Raw genomic sequence first — 21847 nt, 5'->3', positions numbered from 1 at the left:
CACGCCCTCACTTTGCATCCTAACCAGAGCTTGTCTGTTGCTGCTCTGTGTAATTAAAGAGCAGCCTTTGTTCTCTCTCTTTGAGTTCACTTTAAGGCTTCTGTCCGGTTCCCTCTCCACTCATTTTAAATTCCCTAAAACTGCTTTTTAATCTGTTGTTGATTTGCTTTCTTTAAACCAATCACAGCGGTCCTGGGCGGGGCTAAGCTCCAGACTTAGAGACAGTGGCTCTGCTAAATAGTCTCAGGAAGGAACTGGTTCTGGTGGACCATTTCCCTAACCTGACTCCACCAGATGGATCGCTCCCCATCTGCTCGGCATATCCATCTGGGAACTTTCCGTTGGAGAACTTTTGGGAAGGGGGCGAAAATCCTGGTTATCTGATTGGATAAACCATCTGTCTATCACCACCTATAGTTGGTGATAGACGGGCCAAATCAACCAATCAGATCAAACATCTTTTCCTCCGAGGAAAGCCTCCAGTGCCGTTTTTTTTAGCTCTTCTTTCACTGAAGGAATACTTTCTAATTCTGATAAAACTTGCTGCGATAGCTACGCTCATCTCCTCCGTGGAAGCCGCCACGTTGTTCAGACTGAACAGTCGCTTCTCGTCGGGTCACACCTAAACCCGCCTCAAAACCAGCGCTGATTGGTCGGTCGTTTGGCGAACGGCTCCATCGCCAGATCAGGACGCTCTCACCAGGCTAGGAAAAGAAAACTCCCCACCCAATATTACATGAAGTTAACTGTTGACCCAATCCAGTAACGTGAGCTATTTAAATGAGCTGATACATGGTTAAACCTGATTGGCTCTTACCAGTGGATCTCCAACAATCATTCCCTGAAAGAACCAATCAGGTCTGACTTGTTGAAACATCCACATCTTCTTCATAAGTTGATATTTTCAGCGTGCAGCTCGCTAGCTACTAGTATGTTTCCCAAAGAGAACGGAAACACACGGACAGAGAGCAACTTTATCCTGGAAATGGACTTCCCTTGATCCAGACTAGACTAGACTTGATATGTATGTAGGTTGCCTCTCTGAAGGTAAGTACTCAGATTACTGCAGTAAAAAGTACTAAATACTCTGTGAAAACACTCCTCTAAAAGTAAAAGTCCTGCATAGAAAACCTGATTGCAGTAAAAGTTGAGTTGAGTTGAGTGTATTAGTTTATAATGTGGTGGACAGTCCCCTTTAATGACCTGTACAGTAGCAGGAGCAGCTTCAGCCGCTTAGCCCAGCTGACAATAGGCATCCTAAAATACAATAGTTAACATATTCAAATCAGTTACACCCTAAAATACAATAGTTAACATATTCAAATCTGTTACATCCTAAAATACAACGATTAACATATTAAAATCAGTTACATCCTAAAATACAACGATTAACATATTAAAATCAGTTACACCCTAAAATACAATAGTTAACATATTAAAATCAGTTACATCCTAAAATACAATGATTAAAGGTCCAATATGTAATATTTGTACTGTAATAAATCCAAAAATGACACCAATGCCTCATCAGATATTAAGGAAACATGTTAAACTGAAATACTATCTTTTCTGACAACAATGCTAATTTCAGTATTTTTTCTTTTTGAAATTTACATTCCGTGACGGAATTTCTGTTTATGTTTTGATCTGTGTGTTGTTATCAACGGCCCAGTTTGACAGCCAGGCCGGGTTGCCAGATATACCTGTAAAAACGTAAACCCAGCACGCTACAGCTGTAACGGTAGTACAGCCATGAAAGCAGCAAACAAACAAACAGGATCAATGGAGATAGATTCTACCCGACCTAAAAAAAAGAAAACAGCATGTTTCTAACAGTTGCGTGACCAGAGACATAACAACCCCCTGGTAAATATTGGAGATGTATTTGAAAGATGGAGACAGCTTAGAGCCCAAAAGGACGCAGAGTTGGCTTATTTCCTCCTGAACCGGTAAGCATTAGCTTCAGGCTAATTTATCACAGCATTTTTTGTCATTTCAACATTTGTGTACTCACATTGAATTATATAGCTAGAGTACCGGAGTTGGTTACTTGCAAAAACAATTGAGACAGTAAAGTGATCCCGACTGGTCCTGGCTAACGCTGCCTTGCTAACCCTGCTTACTGCTAACGTTACCGGGGGACCAGGCAAGCCCATGGCTGTTTACAGCATGTAGCCTCTTCAGCGGCTGGAGCCGACAACGGTGAGTTATTTTGACGCCACGAGGGGGGCTGTAAATCGGAAAGAGAGGACTGTGAGTTTGCAGTGTGTTTAGCGATTGTTGCCGTAATTCTAAGCCAATGAAGTGTGTTCCGTCGGCAAGGTAGTGGTATATTTAGCGTTTCATATTGTAATTCTAAGCCGAGGAAGTGTGCCTGACTGGCGTGTGGAGAGGACGGTGAGGTTGTTGTGTTTTTAGCGGTTCATACTGTAATTTTAAACCGAAAAAGTGTGTCTGTCAGTTGGTTACAGAGCCCCGAATGAGCACGGGCTTTTATGACTATCAATATAGCCAGCATCTAACTTTAGCTACGCTGTGCTGTGGAGTAATGTCTGGCTATGTGAGACTAGCATCTAACTTTAGCTACGCTGTGCTGTGGAGTAATGTCTGGCTATGTGAGACTAGCATCTAACGTTAGCTACTCCGCTGTGCTGTGGAGTAATGTCTGGCTATGTGAGACTAGCATCTAACGTTAGCTACTCCGCTGTGCTGTGAAGTAATGTCTGGCTATGTGAGACTAGCATCTAACGTTAGCTACTCCGCTGTGCTGTGGAGTAATGTCTGGCTATGTGAGACTAGCATCTAACTTTAGCTACGCTGTGCTGTGGAGTAATGTCTGGCTATGTGAGACTAGCATCTAACGTTAGCTACTCCGCTGCGCTGTGAAGTAATGTCTGGCTATGTGAGACTAGCATCTAACGTTAGCTACTCTGCTGTGCTGTGGAGTAATGTCTGGCTATGTGAGACTAGCATCTAACGTTAGCTACTCCGCTGTGCTGTGGAGTAATGACTGGCTATGTGAGACTAGCATCTAACGTTAGCTACTCTGCTGTGCTGTGGAGTAATGTCTGGCTATGTGAGACTAGCATCTAACGTTAGCTACTCCGCTGTGCTGTGGAGCAATGACTGGCTATGTGAGACTAGCATCTAACGTTAGCTACTCTGCTGTGCTGTGGAGTAATGTCTGGCTATGTGAGACTAGCATCTAACGTTAGCTACTCCGCTGTGCTGTGGAGTAATGTCTGGTTATTTGAGACTAGCATCTAACGTTAGCTACTCTGCTGTGCTGTGGAGTAATGTCTGGCTATGTGAGAAAAGCATCTAGCAACATTGTTGTGAAGGCTGCGGTCTCAGCCTGGCAACCCCCGTGAACTTCGAGTCTGGGCAGGAGGGGGCGGGGGAAACGACTCTCCAGTATTTTGAATTTGTACTGCAGTAACTATTTTAACCGCTAGCTGCCAGTATTACACACAATATTACATATTGCACCTTTAACATATTAAAATTAGTTACACCCTAAAATACAATAGTTAACATATTCAAATCAGTTACATCCTAAAATACAATAGTTAACATGTTAAAATCAGTTACATTACATCTCTAATAACAGCAGGCCTGAGCATAAAGGGTTAAAACATACAGAAAAGTGGCACACACACAGAAACACACACTGTGTGCACACAAAAGTGTGTAATCATCCAAACATACTGGAGTCAAAGTACTTCAAGTACCTGCAAGGTGCAGTAAAACCTTCCCTCAGTTAGTGGGGGCTAATGGGGTACACGTGCCTCATAGGCCTGCCTGCACACGCCCAGATTACAGTTCTGTGTGTGCGTGTATCTGTGTGTGTGTGTGTGTGTGTATCTGTGTGTGTGTATGTGTGTGTGTCTGGGTGTATCTGTGTGTGTCTGTATCTGTGTGTGTGTCTGTGTGTGTGTATCTGTGTGTGTGTGTGTCTGTGTGTGTGTATCTGTGTGTGTCTGTATCTGTGTGTGTGTGTATCTGTGTGTGTGTATCTGTGTGTGTCTGTATCTGTGTGTGTGTGTATCTGTGTGTGTGTGTATCTGTGTGTGTGTGTATTTGTGTGTGTGTTTATGTGTGTGTGTCTGGGTGTATCTGTGTGTGTCTGTATCTGTGTGTGTGTGTGTCTGTGTGTGTATCTGTGTGTATCTGTGTGTGTGTATCTGTGTGTGTCTGGGTGTGTCTGTGTGTGTCTGTATCTGTGTGTGTGTATCTGTGTGTGTGTGTGTATCTGGGTGTGTCTGGGTGTATCTGTGTGTGTGTGTGTCTGTGTGTGTGTATCTGTGTGTGTGTGTATCTGTGTGTGTGTATCTGTGTGTGTCTGTATCTGTGTGTGTCTGTATCTGTGTGTGTGTGTCTGTGTGTGTGTCTGGGTGTGTCTGGGTGTATCTGTGTGTGTTATCTGTGTGTGTGTTATCTGTGTGTGTGTTATCTGTGTGTGTGTTATCTGTGTGTGTGTTATCTGTGTGTGTTATCTGTGTGTGTGTTATCTGTGTGTGTGTTATCTGTGTGTGTGTGTATCTGTGTGTGTGTATCTGTGTGTATCTGTGTGTGTGTATCTGTGTGTGTGTGTATCTGTGTGTGTGTGTCTGTGTGTGTATGTATCTGTGTGTGTGTGTATCTGTGTGTGTATCTGTGTGTGTGTGTGGGTGTATCTGAGTGTATCTGTGTGTGTGTGTGTATCTGTGTGTATCTGTGTGTGTGTCTGGGTGTATCTGAGTGTATCTGTGTGTGTGTGTGTCTGGGTGTATCTGTGTGTGTGTGTATCTGTGTGTATGTGTGTGTGTGTGTATCTGTGTGTGCGTGTATCTGTGTGTGTTTGTGTATCTGTGTGTGTATGTGTGTATCTGTGTGTGTGTGTGTATCTGTGTGTGTATCTGAGTGTATCTGTGTGTGTGTGTATGTGTGTGTATCTGTGTGTATGTGTGTGTGTCTGTGTGTATCTGTGTGTATGTGTGTGTGTCTGAGTGTATCTGTGTGTGTGTGTATGTGTGTGTATCTGTGTGTGTGTATGTGTGTATCTGTGTTGTGTGTGTGTGTGTGTATCTGTGTGTGTATCTGAGTGTATCTGTGTGTGTGTATGTGTGTATCTGTGTGTGCGTGTATCTGTGTGTGTGTGTGTGTGTGTGTGTATCTGTGTGTGCGTGTATCTGTGTGTGTATCTGAGTGTATCTGTGTGTGTGTGTGTTATCTGTGTGTGCGTGTATCTGTGTGTGTATCTGAGTGTATCTGTGTGTGTGTATGTGTGTATCTGTGTGTGTGTGTGTGTATCTGTGTGTGTATCTGAGTGTATCTGTGTGTGTGTGTATGTGTGTGTATCTGTGTGTATGTGTGTGTGTCTGTGTGTATCTGTGTGTATGTGTGTGTATGTGTGTGTCTGTGTGTATCTGTGTGTGTCTGTGTGTGTCTGTGTGTATCTGTGTGTGTCTGTGCGTCCCTCCGGCAGTTTTTTTTCTTTCTTTTCTTTCTCGAAGCTGTCTGTCAACTCTTATCAACACCTCGACTCACTTCCTGGTTTTTAATACCGAAGTCAAAGGCGTGGGCGCGCACGTGCACGCCCCCACACACACACACACATTGACAGAGAGAGAGAGAGAGAGAGAGGGAGAGAGGGAGGGAACAGAAGAGTTGAGAGTCCGCTTCGTGTGTCTGTGTTCCCGGTAAACTCCCGGTGAGACTCTGCGGAGGATCGGTAACGTTAGCGCCGCTGTGGGACTCTGCGGGAACTTTCTGACCTTTTCTGCAAACCCGTTTTTGGATCTTCTGCGCACTTGTTGAGAGGAGTTCCCCCTCGGCTGTCATGCATAACCCGGCAGTGACTGTGTGAAGGCGGACACCGACACGGTGACTACACGGCAGCTCCTTCAAGCAGCTCGTTCTCCTCCAGCAGCAGCTGTAGGCTACGAGAGAGAGAACTCACTCACGGGTTAGTCGGTTTGGGAACTAAGTTGAGTTGTTGTCTGTCTGTGCAGAGAGACAGACAGATAGAGAGGCTCTCTCCGCTCCACCTCTCTACCTGGGCTGTCTGTTCTTCTCTCCCCGCCGTTGGAGGCTCCTAACCCGGCTGCAGGATGTCGGACTCTGCGTCCAGTTTCCTCCACATCGGGGATATCGTGTCTCTGTACGCGGAGGGCTCCGTCAACGGCTTCATCAGCACCCTGGGGTGAGTTCAACAAGTACTCCGGAGCAGTAGTAATACTACACTGTCTCTGTGTGAGTGAGTGTGTGTGTGTGTGTGTGTGCACACACGTAGGGCTGCACAATATATCGTTTATTATTATTTTTTTTTTATCGTCATTGTAATATCAACTGGCGCAATATAGCCTACATATCGTTAAAGGTTGTGACATATCGCGATAGACACTACGAGATCAGTAGGAAACTGCACTTTAAAGTGTAACTGTCATTCTGTTTCTAGTGGTGCCTGTCATTGTCAATTCAGTGTCCAATTTGTTCAATAAATGAATGTTAGAAATGAGTGTTTTAAATTCAACAAGCAGTTTGTGGTATTTTAGCAGAATACTGAGTACACTCCAATAATTTATCGCAAGTAATATCGTCATCGCTATATTCAACAATGTTATTGCATATTTTCCTCATATGGTGCAGCTAGTGCACAGGTCAACTGTACACACACACACACACACACACACACACACACACACACACACACGCACACACACACACTCTCACACCTCTTCAGCTTGCTGTCTGTCTGTAAAGCCTCAGTTCAAACTGTAAAAGTTAATGTACCATACCTTTTTTATGAATGGCTGTGCCTGTGGTTAATAACACTAAGGTCTGTTGTGTGGTGTAGTATTGTACTGGGTGTACTGTACTGTATATAAATATATATGGGCCAGAATGGGACTTTGGAGGGGGGGGGTGGGCATAAGACTTAATTTCCTGCATTCTGATACACTTTTATGCGCCAATTTATGGTGGAAATCCCTTTATTTATCCTATGTGAAGATAAAAAAACATGATTGATGACAGATGACAATTCAAAATATATCAAACTTATAATGGACAGTATGTTGTAGCGTGTCATTGGGCATTTTTAAGAGGGTATATGGAAATCCTGGAGCTTTCCTAGTGCGTATCACAGAGACTACAGCGCTGGGTGTGACCCTTGACTTGGGCAGACTCTGTGTTAGGTACCAGAGCAGACCTGATGAACACTGAGTTATTACGGTTCATCCTGAGGGGACCATGAACGATGAACCACCTTTCATCTATGTTCTGATACCGATTCTGATACCTGAACTTGCGTATTGGCCAAAACTGAGTACCGATCTGATACCAGTGTGTTAAAGAACACATATATTATAATGTTTTAAGCCCCTGACCCCCCAACCAGACGGCCGACTGTCGGCAGTAGAGCCAGTCGGACTGACCAGTCTCCCAGAGTCGGTCCAGAAAGTTCCTCAGAACTCACCGAAGAGACGCCGACTTGAGCGTACGTTCTGCACGTGCGCGAGCCGTTATACAAAAAACGGAAATGACAACACGTCACGTGGGTGTGGCTTCTGCAGCCGATAGTCATGGCGTCTCATTGAGAATCCGATATGTCATATTGGACTAAAACAGTTCACCGAAACGTGAAGAGAGAAACAGGCCGTGCAGTTGCTGAATCTGTCTTCATCTCAGATCTACAAAAATGATTGGTTGACAAAGATCTTCATCAGATTTGAGAGTCCGATCAGTCCGGTCATTGAGTCCGACTGCCCGCCCTCCGACCCAGCAATAGAGCTGAAGATCTTTGCCCGAACCCGACGGGACCCGACGGGTTCGGTCTTAATTTCTATTATTTTTCACGGGCTCGGGCTCGGGCCGGGCTCGGGCTTGCGCTTCGGGTTGCCATGGTAAATGAGCGGTCAGCTGATGCGTTTCGATTAGCGTGAAAATGGATCCTGAGGAGGTGAAGCTGAGGCTGGTCTCTGGAGGACTTAGCCGGTTTCTTTGTTCCAACTTCCAAGTGGCCTGTAGCCTCCGTTAGTCATGAATAAATGATGTTAAAAGATGTAGAAATGACTCATTTTTTACGAAAGACAAAGGAGCTGTGTGCGTGCGGCGCAGTCTCTCTTTTCTTTCTCTCCCTTTTCCGCCGAGTGGTGCGTGTGCGCTCGCGGTGCGTGTGCGCTCGCGGTGCGAAGCCAAGCGCGTGTCCGACCCTCTAATGATGCTGATAGACGCCTTTACAGTCGGGCTGTAAGCGGGTTCGGGCTTTTAAAAAGCTGTCAATCAAAATGTACGGGTCGGGCTCGGGCCGAACTCTGTCGGGCTCGGGCCTTTTCGGGCCGTACTTTTAAGGCCCGATTACAGCTCTACCCAGCAAGTCAGGTCGGCCCAAACAGGGGCGGATCTAGAAAAATATTTATGGGGTGGTGAGAGGGGGGCAGGAATTTTTAAGGGGTGGCAACATATGGCAGACGTATATATATATACTGAATTTAATCACAGTTATCACAGTGTGATGAGAAATAGTATGTAGACACTACAAGAGGACACAGGCTGCCATTTACAAACTCATACAGACACACTTCATCTCATGCAATCAGTGTCCTGCATTTGAAACCGTTCATATTAGGAATAAGTGACCATACAATGTGATCTCACTTAATAGGAGATAGAAGTATGATAGAAGTATATTAGGAATAAGTGACCATACAATGTGATCTCACTTCATAGGAGATAGAAGTATGATAGAAGTATATTAGGAATAAGTGACCATACAGTGTGATCTCACTTCATAGGAGATAGAAGTATGATAGAAGTATATTAGGAATAAGTGACCATACAATGTGATCTCACTTAAGAGGAGATAGAAGTATGATGGAAGTATATTAGGAATAAGTGACCATGCAATGTGATCTCACTTCATAGGAGATAGAAGTATGATAGAAGTAAGGGGCTTTATCACAGGCAGGCATTAAGGGAAGACCCAGGTGATGAGATGTGTGAGAGGGGAAGCAGACTGCAGTGGGACATTGGAGATTCATCCTTGTAAATGGTCAAATTGGCCGTAACTTTTAATTCGTTGGTGCCAACTGGGGGGGCAGCAGGGGTGGCAAGGCTTTCTTTTAGGGGGGCATTTGCCACCCTATGCCATCCCGGTAGATCCGCCGGGGACACACCGAACAGACTCGAGTCACCGACCTCGCCAGACTGTCAGACGGGCGATTATCGGCCCGGTGATACCAGCTGGACACCGGGACGGGCGGGGATCAGACGCCCTGTTTTAGTCACTAGCTAGCTTGGAGTGAATATTTCCACCCACCCCAACCAGTAGCCTACAATCTTGAATATATCTGGCTGCACACACACACACACACACACACACACACACACACACACACACACACACACACACACACACACACACACAGAGACACACACACACACATACATACACCGTCTGTATTACTATCTTTGTGGGGACATATCATTGACATAATGCATTCCCTAGCCCCTTACCCTCACCTTAACCATCCCAACTAAATGCCTAACCTTAACCCTTACCCTAACCTTAACCATCACAACTAAATGCCTAACCTTAACCCTAACCCTAACCTTAACCATCACAACTAAATGCCAAACCTTAACCCTAACCCTAACCCTAACCATAACCTAATTCTAACCCTAGTCCTAAAACCAAGTCTTAACCCTCAAACAGCCCTTTAAACTCGTGGAGACCAGCACTTTGGTCCCCACGAGGCTGTGCAGACCCCACAAGTATACTGTAGTCCCCGGTTTTTGGACCCCACAAATATAGTAAAACAGGTACACACACACACACACACACACACACACACACACACACACACACACACACACACACACACACACACACACACACACACACACACACACACATACATACATACAGAGTGGAAATCTATCTTGGACATACATGGTACCACTTCCTTTTCCTGCCATACAACCACACACAGTAGCTGCCACTTTCTCTCTCTCTGTCTCTCTCTCTGTGTCTCTCTCTCTGTGTGTGTCTCTCTCTCTGTCTCTCTCTCTCTCTCTGTCTCTCTGTCTCTCTCTCTGTCTCTCTCTCTGTGTCTCTCTCTCTCTGTGTCTCTCTCTCTGTGTGTCTGTCTCTCTCTCTCTCTGTCTCTCTCTCTGTCTCACTCTGTCTCTCTCTCTTGCTCTCTCTGTCTCTCTCTCGCTCTCTGTCTCTCTCTCCCTCTCTCTCTGTGTCTTTCTCTCTCTCTCTCTCTCCCTCTCTCTGTCTCTCTGTCTCTCTCTCTCTCTCTCTCTCTTGCTCTCTCTGTGTCTCTCGCTCTCTGTCTCTCTCTCCCTCTCTCTCTGTGTGTCTCTGTCTCTCTGTCTCTGTCTCTCTCTCTCTCTCTCTCTCTCTCTCTCTCTCTCTCTCTCTCTCTCTCTCTCTCTCTCTCTCTCTCTCTCTCTCTCTCTCTCTGTCTCTCTCTCTCTCTCTCTCTCTCTCTCCCTCTCTCTCTCTCTGTGTCTCTCTCTCTGTCTCTGTCTCTCTCTCTCTCTCTGTCTCTCTCTCCCTCTCTCTCTCTCTCTCTCTCTCTGTCTCTCTCTCCCTCTCTCTCTCTCTGTGTCTCTCTCTCTGTCTCTTTCTGTCCGTAGGACAATACTTGAACATATATTTTGCCTGTAACAGATATTGCAGACCCCCTGATATTCTGATATTGTGATTCTGATATTGTGATTCTGATATTGTGATTGTGATTCTGAGATTGTGATTCTGATATTGTGATTGTGATTCTGATATTGTGATTCTGATATTGTGATTCTGATATTGTGATTGTGATTCTGATATTGTGATTGTGATATTGTGATTGTGATTCTGAGATTGTGATTCTGAGATTGTGATTCTGATATTGTGATTCTGAGATTGTGATTCTGATATTGTGATTCATTGTTCCCTAGCAGTAATCGAGCCGTTCTTTAATGTCGCCGACTGTCTGTTTTTAAAGTATAGTTTTAGCGCTGGTATAGGCTAGAGCGCGCTAAACATTAACAACAGAGAAATGTAAATACTCGTGGACTTCCTTTATTGTCTGACTGTGTGTCCGTCCTCCGCCCATTGATCAAACAAAAGGAAGCTGAGAAACCAGAGAAACAGGCCTGAAACAGTCAGTAAGCCGGTTAATGAGTAAACAGGCTGTGCCAGTTCTCCCAGTATATACATGAATACCTGAACAGGTAGGAATGGGAAGAATTCTCCTGTCCTCTGTAACATCTCAGCTCTCTAAATAGGCCTATAGGCATACACGTACTCACTCAGCCTAGAAATAGACCCACTGGTAATAATAATAATAATAATAATAATAATAATAATAATAATAATAAGTAATAATGAGGCTATGTTTAGACGGAAACCATCTGAAGAGAAAACGCAAAAGTGGCGTTGAGTTCTCACTTTTTATTCCGCGTTTAGACAAGAGTTTTGGGGGGGAAATCTGCGTGCATATGTTGATGCAAATGTGTGTGAAATGTGATGTATGCATGACAAGGACACAAAACTGACCCAAAGCTGACCGAAAATGGACCCAAAACTGACCCAAAACTGACCCAAAAACTGACCAAAAATGGAAACAAAACTCACCAAAAATGGACCCAAAACTGACACACAACTGACCCAAAACTGACCAAAAACTGACCAAAAATGGACACAAAACTCACCAAAAATGGACACAAAACTGACCAGAAATGGACACAAAACTGACCAGAAATGGACCCAAAACTGACCCAAAACTGACCAAAAATGCACACAAAACTGACTAAAAACAGATCAAGACCGGACTGAAAATGAAGGAGTTCTCTACCTCTGTTAACCGGGATATGAAGGTGTTTAAATGGCGTCTGAGAAACTGTGGTATTGCCTTAACCCGAATATAATCGTTTCTATAAACTGCGTGTAAACACACTGAGTGAAGAGCGTTCAGATCTGATTCAGATGTTTCTGTGTGATACTTCTAAATGTTTGTTACTCTCTAGTTTTGGGATAAATCCATCAGTACAATAGTCACTTTGTTTCTCTGCAAGTCTTGTGTTTTCTCCTTAACTTCTTCAGGACATGAACACCTGTTTCCTGGGTGAAAGTCTTGTGTTTTCTCCTTAACTTCTTCGTGGACATGAACACCTGTTTCCTGGATGAAAGTCTTGTGTTTTCTCCTTAACTTCTTCGTGGACATGAACACCTGTTTCCTGGATGAAAGTCTTGTGTTTTCTCCTTAACTTCTTCGTGGACATGAACACCTGTTTCCTGGGTGAAAGTCTTGTGTTTTCTCCTTAACTTCTTCAGGACATGAACACCTGTTTCCTGGGTGAAAGTCTTGTGTTTTCTCCTTAACTTCTTCAGGACATGAATACCTGTTTCCTGGGTGAAAGTCTTGTGTTTTAGGAGCCAAACATCCCCCCCCTGTCCTCCTCACATACAGCAGCAGTCAATGTGCTGCTGATGCTGACAGTAATACATACTAGAATATAAAGGCTACCAGTTACTGCGCTTTACTTTTGGCCATAAACATCTGAGAGTGATTTTGACTCTCAGAGAGTGTTTGCTCACAGTTTGTTTTTATCTAAAGTTTACTGCCAGCGACTCACAGTGATTTGAATAGGGGAGAGAGAGAGAGAGAGAGAGATGTGAGTGGATAATTCTGCTTGTTTGCAGTCAAATGTTTGTGGCTTAAAAAGCAAACAGGACGCTTGGACTTGAACAGGGCGATGGTTAGGGAGGATCTGCTGGCTGAATGGAGACACAAACTCCAACATCACAGTTTATATGTTAACGTTCTGCTCCGATATCACAGTTTATATGTTAACGTTCTGCTCCGACATCAGAGTTTATATGTTAAAGTTCTGCTCCGACATCAGAGTTTATATGTTAACGTTCTGCTCCAACATCAGAGTTAATATGTTAACGTTCTGCTCCGACATCAGAGTTAATATGTTAACGTTCTGCTCCGACATCAGAGTTTATATGTTAACGTTCTGCTCCGACATCAGAGTTAATATGTTAACGTTGTGCTCCGACATCAGAGTTTATTTGTTAACGTTGTGCTCCGACATCAGAGTTAATATGTTAACGTTGTGCTCCGACATCAGAGTTTATTTGTTAACGTTGTGCTCCGACATCAGAGTTAATATGTTAACGTTGTGCTCCGACATCAGAGTTTATATGTTAACGTTCTGCTCCAACATCAGAGTTAATATGTTAACGTTGTGCTCCAACATCACAGTTTATTTGTTAACGTTGTGCTCCAACATCACAGTTTATTTGTTAACGTTGTGCTCCAACATCACAGTTTATATGTTAACGTTGTGCTCCGACATCACAGTTTATATGTTAACGTTGTGCTCCGACATCAGAGTTTATATGTTAACGTTCTGCTCCGACATCAGAGTTTATATGTTAACGTTCTGCTCCGACATCAGAGTTTATATGTTAACGTTCTGCTCCGACATCAGAGTTTATATGTTAACGTTCTGCTCCGACATCAGAGTTTATATGTTAACGTTCTGCTCCGACATCAGAGTTTATATGTTAACGTTCTGCTCCGACATCAGAGTTTATATGTTAACGTTCTGCTCCGACATCAGAGTTTATATGTTAACGCGTAGTTCGACATCAGAGTTTATATGTTAACGTGCTGCTCTAACATCACAGTTTATATGTTAACGTTCTGCTCCAACATCAGAGTTTATATGTTAACGTTCTGCTCCGACATCAGAGTTTATATGTTAACGTTCTGTCTCGACATCACAGTTTATATGTTAACGTTCTGCTCCAAACATCAGAGTTTATGTGTTAACGTTTGCTCCACATCAGAGTTTATATGTTAACGTGCTGCTCCAACATCAGAGTTTATATGTTAACGTCCGACCAACATCAGAGTTTATATGTTAACGTTCTGCTCCAACATCAGAGTTTATATGTTAACGTTGCTCCGACATCAGAGTTTATATGTTAACGTTCTGCTCCGCACATCAGAGTTTATATGTTAACGTTCTGCTCCGACATCAGAGTTTATATGTTAACGTTCTGCCTCGACATCAGAGTTTATATGTTAACGTTCTGCTCAACATCAGAGTTTATATGTTAACGTCTCTGCACATCAGAGTTTATATGTTAACGTTCTGCTACATCAGAGTTTATATGTTAACGTTCTGCTCCGACATCAGAGTTTATATGTTAACGTTCTGCTCCGACATCAGAGTTTATATGTTAACGTTCTGCTCCGACATCACAATTTATATGTTAACGTTCTGCTCCGACATCACAGTTTATATGTTAACGTTCTGCTCCGACATCAGAGTTTATATGTTAACGTTCTGCTCCGACATCAGAGTTTATTTGTTAACGTTGTGCTCCAACATCAGAGTTTATGTGTTAACGTTGTGCTCCAACATCAGAGTTTATATGTTAACGTTCTGCTCCGACATCACAGTTTATATGTTAACGTTCTGCTCCGACATCACAGTTTATATGTTAACGTTCTGTCTGCGAACATCAGAGTTTTATGTTAACGTTCTGCTCCGACATCACAGTTTATATGTTAACGTTCTGCTCCGACATCACAGTTTATATGTTAACGTTCTGCTCCGACATCACAGTTTATATGTTAACGCTTGCCCGACATCACAGTTTATATGTTAACGTTCTGCTCCGACATCAGAGTTTATATGTTAACGTTCTGCTCCGACATCAGAGTTTATATGTTAACGTTCTGCTCCGACATCAGAGTTTATATGTTAACGTTCTGCTCCGACATCACAGTTTATATGTTAACGTTCTGCTCCGACATCACAGTTTATATGTTAACGTTCTGCTCCGACATCAGAGTTTATATGTTAACGTTCTGCTCCGACATCAGAGTTTATATGTTAACGTTCTGCTCCGACATCAGAGTTTATATGTTAACGTTCTGCTCCGACATCAGAGTTTATATGTTAACGTTCTGCTCCGACATCAGAGTTTATATGTTAACGTTCTGCTCCGACATCACAGTTTATATGTTAACGTTCTGCTCCGACATCAGAGTTTATATGTTAACGTTCTGCTCCGACATCAGAGTTTATATGTTAACGTTCTGCTCCGACATCACAGTTTATATGTTAACGTTCTGCTCCGACATCACAGTTTATATGTTAACGTTCTGCTCCGACATCACAGTTTATATGTTAACGTTCTGCTCCAACATCACAGTTTATATGTTAACGTTCTGCTCCAACATCACAGTTTATATGTTAACGTTCTGCTCCAACATCACAGTTTATATGTTAACGTTCTGCTCCAACATCAGTCGTTTACAACCAACGTATGTGAAAGGATCCATCCTGTGTATGAATAAAATGTTGTCACTCATCCGGCGATTAGAGCTGGACCATATATGGCTATTATATCGATATCGTGATATGAGACTAGATATCGTCTTAGATTTTGGATATTGTAATATCATAATATGACATAAGTGTCTTTTCCTGGTTTTAAAGGCTGCGTTACAGTAAAGTGATGTCATGTTCTGATCTTACCAGACTGTTGTATCTGTTCTATTATTCACCTTTACCCACTTAGTCATTATATCCACATTACTGATGATTATTCATCTAAAATCTCATTGTGTAAATATTTAGTGAAATCACCGATAGTCAACACTACAATATCTTTGTGGTATTGGTCAAAAATATCGTGATATGTGATTTTATCCATACCGCCCAGCCCTAGCGGCGATAGCAGCGTGCTGCCCAACGCTGTGACTAAACTGTTTGGATGAAGCATTAAATCGTTACAGCTACACAGCGGCTGGAGTCCCGAGTCGTTACGGATAGAGCAGAGAAATCAGCGGGAGAGATTGAATTAAAAAATGACGCTGCAATGCGGTAGGGGTGGGGGGAAAAATCAATACAGCATAGTATCGCAATATTTTCCATGGCAATACTGTATGGATACACAGACACCAAGTATGGATCTATTATCATATATGTGTGTTGGTCAGTCTGTCTGCTTGACTATCTGATTTTGCAGCAATACAACTGAAGTGAGAAACAGAGAAATGTATCTTTTTAGATAAAACAGATGTTTCGTTTTGGGGACATTGGGCAAAATTTGAAGTTGGAGAAAAGGTAAATACATTGCAATATATCGCAGAATATTGCAATATGTTTAAAATCGCAATAATCTCGTGCGCCCAAAGATGGCGAGGCATTTGGTTTTAGAAAAGAGAACCAGTTACAACTCCCAGTACGCTTGTTGACCCTACCTAAACCTAACCCCCCAGCAGGGAGAGACACACGGCTCTGCAGCACTGCATTCACACACACACACACACACACACACACACACACACACACACACACACACACACACACACACACACACACACACACACACACACACACACACACACACATACACACACATACACACAGATACACACACACACACACACACATACACAGATACACACACACACACACATATACACACACATACACAGATACACACACACACACAGATACACACACATACATACACACACATACACAGATACACACGCACACACACACACACACACACACACACACACACACACACACAGGGAACCTAACGGGAGCAGGATGGGAGTCATTGAGAGAACACCAAGGGTTTGCAGAGTTATCAAAAAAAGCAAAGGGTGGCTACTTTGAGGAATCTAAAATATAAGACCTGTTTTCAGTTATTTCACACTTTTTTGTTAAGTACATAATTCCATATGTGTTTATTCATAGTTTTGATGCCTTCAGTGAGAATCTACAATGTAAATAGTCATGAAAATAAAAAGGAAACACATTGAATGAGAAAGTGTGTCCAAACTTTTGGCCTGTACTGTATATGTAGCCTCCATGTAGCCTTCATGTAGCCTTTATGTAGCCTATTTGTAGCCTTCATGTAGCCTTTATGTAGCCTTCATGTAGCCTTCATGTAGCCTTCATGTAGCCTTTATGTAGCCTATATGTAGCCTTCATGTAGCCTTTATGTAGCCTTCATGTAGCCTTCATGTAGCCTTTATGTAGCCTTCATGTAGCCTTTATGTAGCCTTTATGTAGCCTTCATGTAGCCTTCATGTAGCCTATATGTAGCCTTCATGTAGCCTTCATGTAGCCTTCATGTAGCCTATATGTAGCCTTCATGTAGCCTTCATGTAGCCTATGCAGCCTTCATGTAGCCTTTTATGTAGCTTTTATGTAGCCTATATGTAGCCTATATGTAGCCTTCATGTAGCCTATATGTAGTCTTCATGTAGCCTTCATGTAGCCTTTATGTAGCCTTCATGTAGCCTTCATGTAGCCTATATGTAGCCTTCATGTAGCCTATATGTAGCCTTCATGTAGCCTTCATGTAGCCTTTATGTAGCCTATATGTAGCCTTCATGTAGCCTTCATGTAGCCTTTATGTAGCCTTTATGTAGCCTTCATGTAGCCTTTATGCATTTGAGTTCTATGTTGTTTAAAAAAAAAGGAGAATTTTTAGAAGTCCATGACCCCATCTTAAACATGGGTGCCAATAATTGTGGAGGGCACTGTGTATTATATATATATATATATATATATATATATATATATATATATATATATATATATATATATATATATATATATATATATATGATCTATGAAGATATTGATTGATATTGGACAGGCAGTGGATAGATCGCCAGGTTGTGTAAAAGGATGCACAATATTACCCATGAAATATTAAAGAAGGAAACGCCATTGAAAATTAAAACATAAAGACAAGAATAAATTTTTTTTTTTTTTTTTATGAAGAGAGATAAGATAACGTGGAAAAGGAACAGGAAAGGACAGACAGAGGAGCAGGAGGACAGGGACAAGGACAGAAGGAAGGAGGAAAGAGGGACAGAGGAACAGAAAGGAACAGAGGAACAGAGCAGAGGAAACAGAGGACAGAGGAAACAGAGGACAGAGGAACAGAGTGGACAGAGGACAGAGGAACAGAGGACAGAGAACAGAGGGACAGAGGAAACAGGAGACAGAGGACAGAGGACAGAGAAGGAGGACAGAGGAACAGAGGACAGAGAGGAACAGAGGAAACAGACAGAGGATAGACAGGGACAGAGGGAGGAAGACAGAGAACAGACAGAGGAAACGAGGGACAGAGGAACGAGGACAGGAAACGAGGAACAGAGGACAGAGGACAGGAACAGAGGACAGAGGACAGAGGAACAGAGGGACAGAGGACAGAGGAACAGAGGACAGAGGAACAGAGGAACAGAGGGACAGAGGACAGAGGAACAGAGGGACAGAGGATAGAGGATAGAGGATAGAGGATAGAGGATAGAGGAACAGAAAGGAGATGATGAACTCAGATATAGTACAGGAAAATACCAGATTTTTTTTTGTGTGTGTTTTTTGTGTGTGTGTTTGTGTGTGTGTGGTTGTGTGTGTGTGTGTGTGTGGTTTTTTTTTTTTTTTTTTTTTTTTTTTTTTTTTTTTTTTTTTTTTTTTTTTTTTTTTTTTTAAACCGCAGCACACCTGGGACAGACAGACAAAGAAAAGGAAGGAACTGATGGAAAGAAAGAGAGGAGGGGGAGATTGGAAACAAAATGAAAAAATAAAAGACAAGAGACAAAAACGAAAGAGAACGGGGAAAAAAATAACATTTTGGAAAGTGGAGACATTTGAAAGAAAGAAAGAAAGGCAGGAAGGAGAGAGACGTAGTAAAAAGGTTAAACGGAAAAACGATAAGAAAGAGGTTAAGAAGGAAAACCAGAACAATAGAGGGAGAGTGGAAGTAAACGGTGAACAAATGACAATGAATGTAGCACGATTATAACCTTCCTGGTGCCCTGGTTACTTTTTTTTTTTTTTTTTTTTTTTTTTTTTTTTTTTTTTTTTTTTTTTTTTTTTTTTCTGTGTGTGTGTTTAACTGTGTGTGTGTATCGTGTGTGTGTGTGTCTGTGTGTGTGTGTGTGTGTGTGTGTGTGTGTGTGTGTGTCTGTGTGTGTGTGTGTGTGTCTGTGTGTGTGTGTGTCTGTGTGTGTGTGTGTGTGTGTGTGTGTCGGTCGTGTGTGTGTGTGTGTTGTGTGTGTGTGTTGTCTGTGTATGTCTGTGAGTTTGTGTGTGTGTGTGTGTGTGTGTGTGTGTGTGTGTGTGTGTGTAACTTGTGTGTGTGTGTGTGTCTGTGTGTGTGTGTGCATGAAAAGAAAAGACCTAGAAGTTAAACTTACCTCACATTTGGTACTGAAGTACAGTACTGGAGTAAATGTAGTTACATAGTAATGGAGTAGATGTATAGTTATGGAGTAATGGAGTAAATGATTATACTTGCTAGTACTGTTAAGTAAATGTAGATCTCAGTTACAGTACTGGGAGTAGATGTACTCAGTTACAGTACTGGAGTAAATGTACTCAGTTACAGTACTGGAGTAGATGTACTTAGTTACAGTACTGGAGTAGATGTACTCAGTTACAGTACTGGAGTAGATGTACTCAGTTACAGTACTGGAGTAAATGTACTCAGTTACAGTACTGGAGTAAATGTACTTAGTTACAGTACTGGAGTAGATGTACTCAGTTACAGTACTGGAGTAAATGTACTCAGTTACAGTACTGGAGTAGATGTACTCAGTTACAGTACTGAGTACTGGAGTAGATGTACTCAGTTACATTCCAGCTGTGTGGACCATGTGCTTGTTTGTCCCCTGGCTTCAGTTCCTGGAGCAGATGATCCCAGCCACTCCCAGACAGCTGATTTGTTTACCGGCTGTGGGGAGGGTTTGTAATTGGCCAAAAATGCAAAACACGAGTCAGCTGACGTGTGAGTCATCGCAGGCGCCCAGAGAGTTAAAACCAGCCTTCTGTTTTCACTCCATTCACGTTGGAGAAAGGGGATCGACCCAGAGTACACAAACTAGACTTTTATTGTGAAATTGAAGATGGAACGGTGTCCATTTCACAATAAAAGTCCTAAAACTTTTACTTTCCTGCTCCGAAAAACCAGCCAGACATGTCTGACACACACGCAACACACACACACACACACACATGCACACACACACACACACACACACACACACACACACACACACACACACACACACACACTTAAACATGTCTTTTCATGCAGTGAGCACTCAGCAGATTACCAGTCCATTCATACACACATTAACTACTTTCTGCAGGAGGCCCTGTGTGTGTGTGTGTGTGTGTGTGTGTGTGTGTGTGTGTGTGTGTGTGTGTGTGTGTGTGTGTGTGTGTGTGTGTGTGTGCTGTGCGTGTGTGTGTTGCCTAAACACTGATGCTAAGAGAGATTTGCTCTACTTACCTCTCTCTCTCTCTTAGAGTCAGTTTTCTAAAGTTTGACTCATAGTTTGGTTTGTAGTGAAGATAAAAGTTTTGAACATTTGTTGTTGACGTTGGGAACGGTAGTTTGAATGTTTTTATATAACAGGTGATTTTTGGGATAATGCAGCGTTTTATACATATAACGTTATTATGGAACGCATCATAACAGGTTTTGCATCGTCCCATCGCTGCTCGATGATGGAAAAAAATATATAATCACGATTATTTCGGTCAATAGTGAAATCACTAATAATTTAACATGATTAGTTGACTTCTGGAAAGATGGTGCAATTATTGAACTTAAAAAACAGTGGAAAAAGTTAAATAAATCAACATAAAAAAAAACACATACCACTGTGAAATTTGTCGTAATACTTTTCCAATTTAAACTTTATTTTTTTATTCAGAACACGAGAGAAAATAAGTTTACGTGCAAAACGTAATGAGCTAAATAACTGTATTTCCCGATTATTCTGCTTTTGTGATCACTGGGAGCCGAAATCATGATCAATCATGATTACATTTAGATTAATTGCACAGCCCTACCCATCGGCGGTGTGTTGGTCCGACCAGTTTATTTCGAGATGTATGCTGCGTTCCAGGCAGCCCGCAACTCGGTTCGCACAACCTTTTCTCGCTGTTTTTGGCGATGCTTTTTCTCAATGTTTTTGGCATTTTTTTGTTGCCACTTTTCAGCATTTTTTGTCGCCACTTTCTCAATGTTTTTGGCGTCTTTTTTAGACACTTTTCAGCATTTTTTGCCGATGCTTTTTCTCAATGTTCATGGCATTTTTCGTCGTCACTTTTCAGCGTTTTTTGGCGACACTTTCTCAAAGTTTATGTCGCTTTTGTAGACGTTTACTGTGTGTTAGTTTTTGTGCACCCCCCAACACCATATCTCAGGACCTACTGGACATAATGTCTTCACATTTGTCACAGAAACTAAACCAAACTAATCTCTGAATGCTGTGTTTGGTTTCTGCAGGTTGGTGGATGACCGCTGTGTGGTGGAACCGGCTGCTGGGGATCTGGAGAATCCTCCCAAAAAGTTCAGAGGTACGACTGAGATGACATGTGTGTCTTATCACTTTAACTCCCTCCACTAAAAGTTCTGTTTTTGTCGCTGACAGGCTCAGATTATTATTCTAAGTGTCTGACAACAGAAACAGCCCCGAAATCCCCATCACCTAACTCCACCAGACTCCATGTAAATAATCAGGACTTTTAGCGTGTATAGAGCCAGCATATCTCCACCAGACTCCATGTAAATAATCAGGACTTTTAGTGTGTATAGAGCCAGCATATCTACACCAGACTCCATGTAAATAATCAGGACTTTTAGCGTGTATAGAGCCAGCATATCTACACCAGACTCCATGTAAATAATCAGGACTTTTAGCGTGTATAGAGCCAGCATATCTACACCAGACTCCATGTAAATAATCAGGACTTTTAGCGTGTATAGGGCCAGCATATCTCCACCAGACTCCATGTA

At 42.5% G+C, this 21847-nt stretch overlaps 1 protein-coding gene across 1 annotated transcript in view; it reads left to right on the top strand.

Annotated features, from left to right (window-relative positions):
* The first annotated feature begins 5620 nt into the window (after positions 1 to 5620).
* The window catches only part of itpr3 (inositol 1,4,5-trisphosphate receptor, type 3), a 180267-nt gene continuing 164040 nt past the window's right edge, over positions 5621 to 21847 (top strand). Inside the window, 2 exon segments of the mRNA XM_039800493.1 lie at positions 5621 to 6184; positions 21338 to 21408. Of these exon segments, the coding sequence (XP_039656427.1) occupies positions 6093 to 6184; positions 21338 to 21408 (163 nt within the window). The 5' untranslated portion in view covers positions 5621 to 6092.

Source organism: Perca fluviatilis, chromosome 5 (assembly GCF_010015445.1).
Source record: "Perca fluviatilis chromosome 5, GENO_Pfluv_1.0, whole genome shotgun sequence".
In the NCBI taxonomy this organism is placed as follows: Eukaryota; Metazoa; Chordata; class Actinopteri; order Perciformes; family Percidae; genus Perca; species Perca fluviatilis.
The sequence above is the reverse complement of the archived record's forward strand: the minus strand, read 5'-3'. Positions and strand labels throughout refer to the sequence as shown.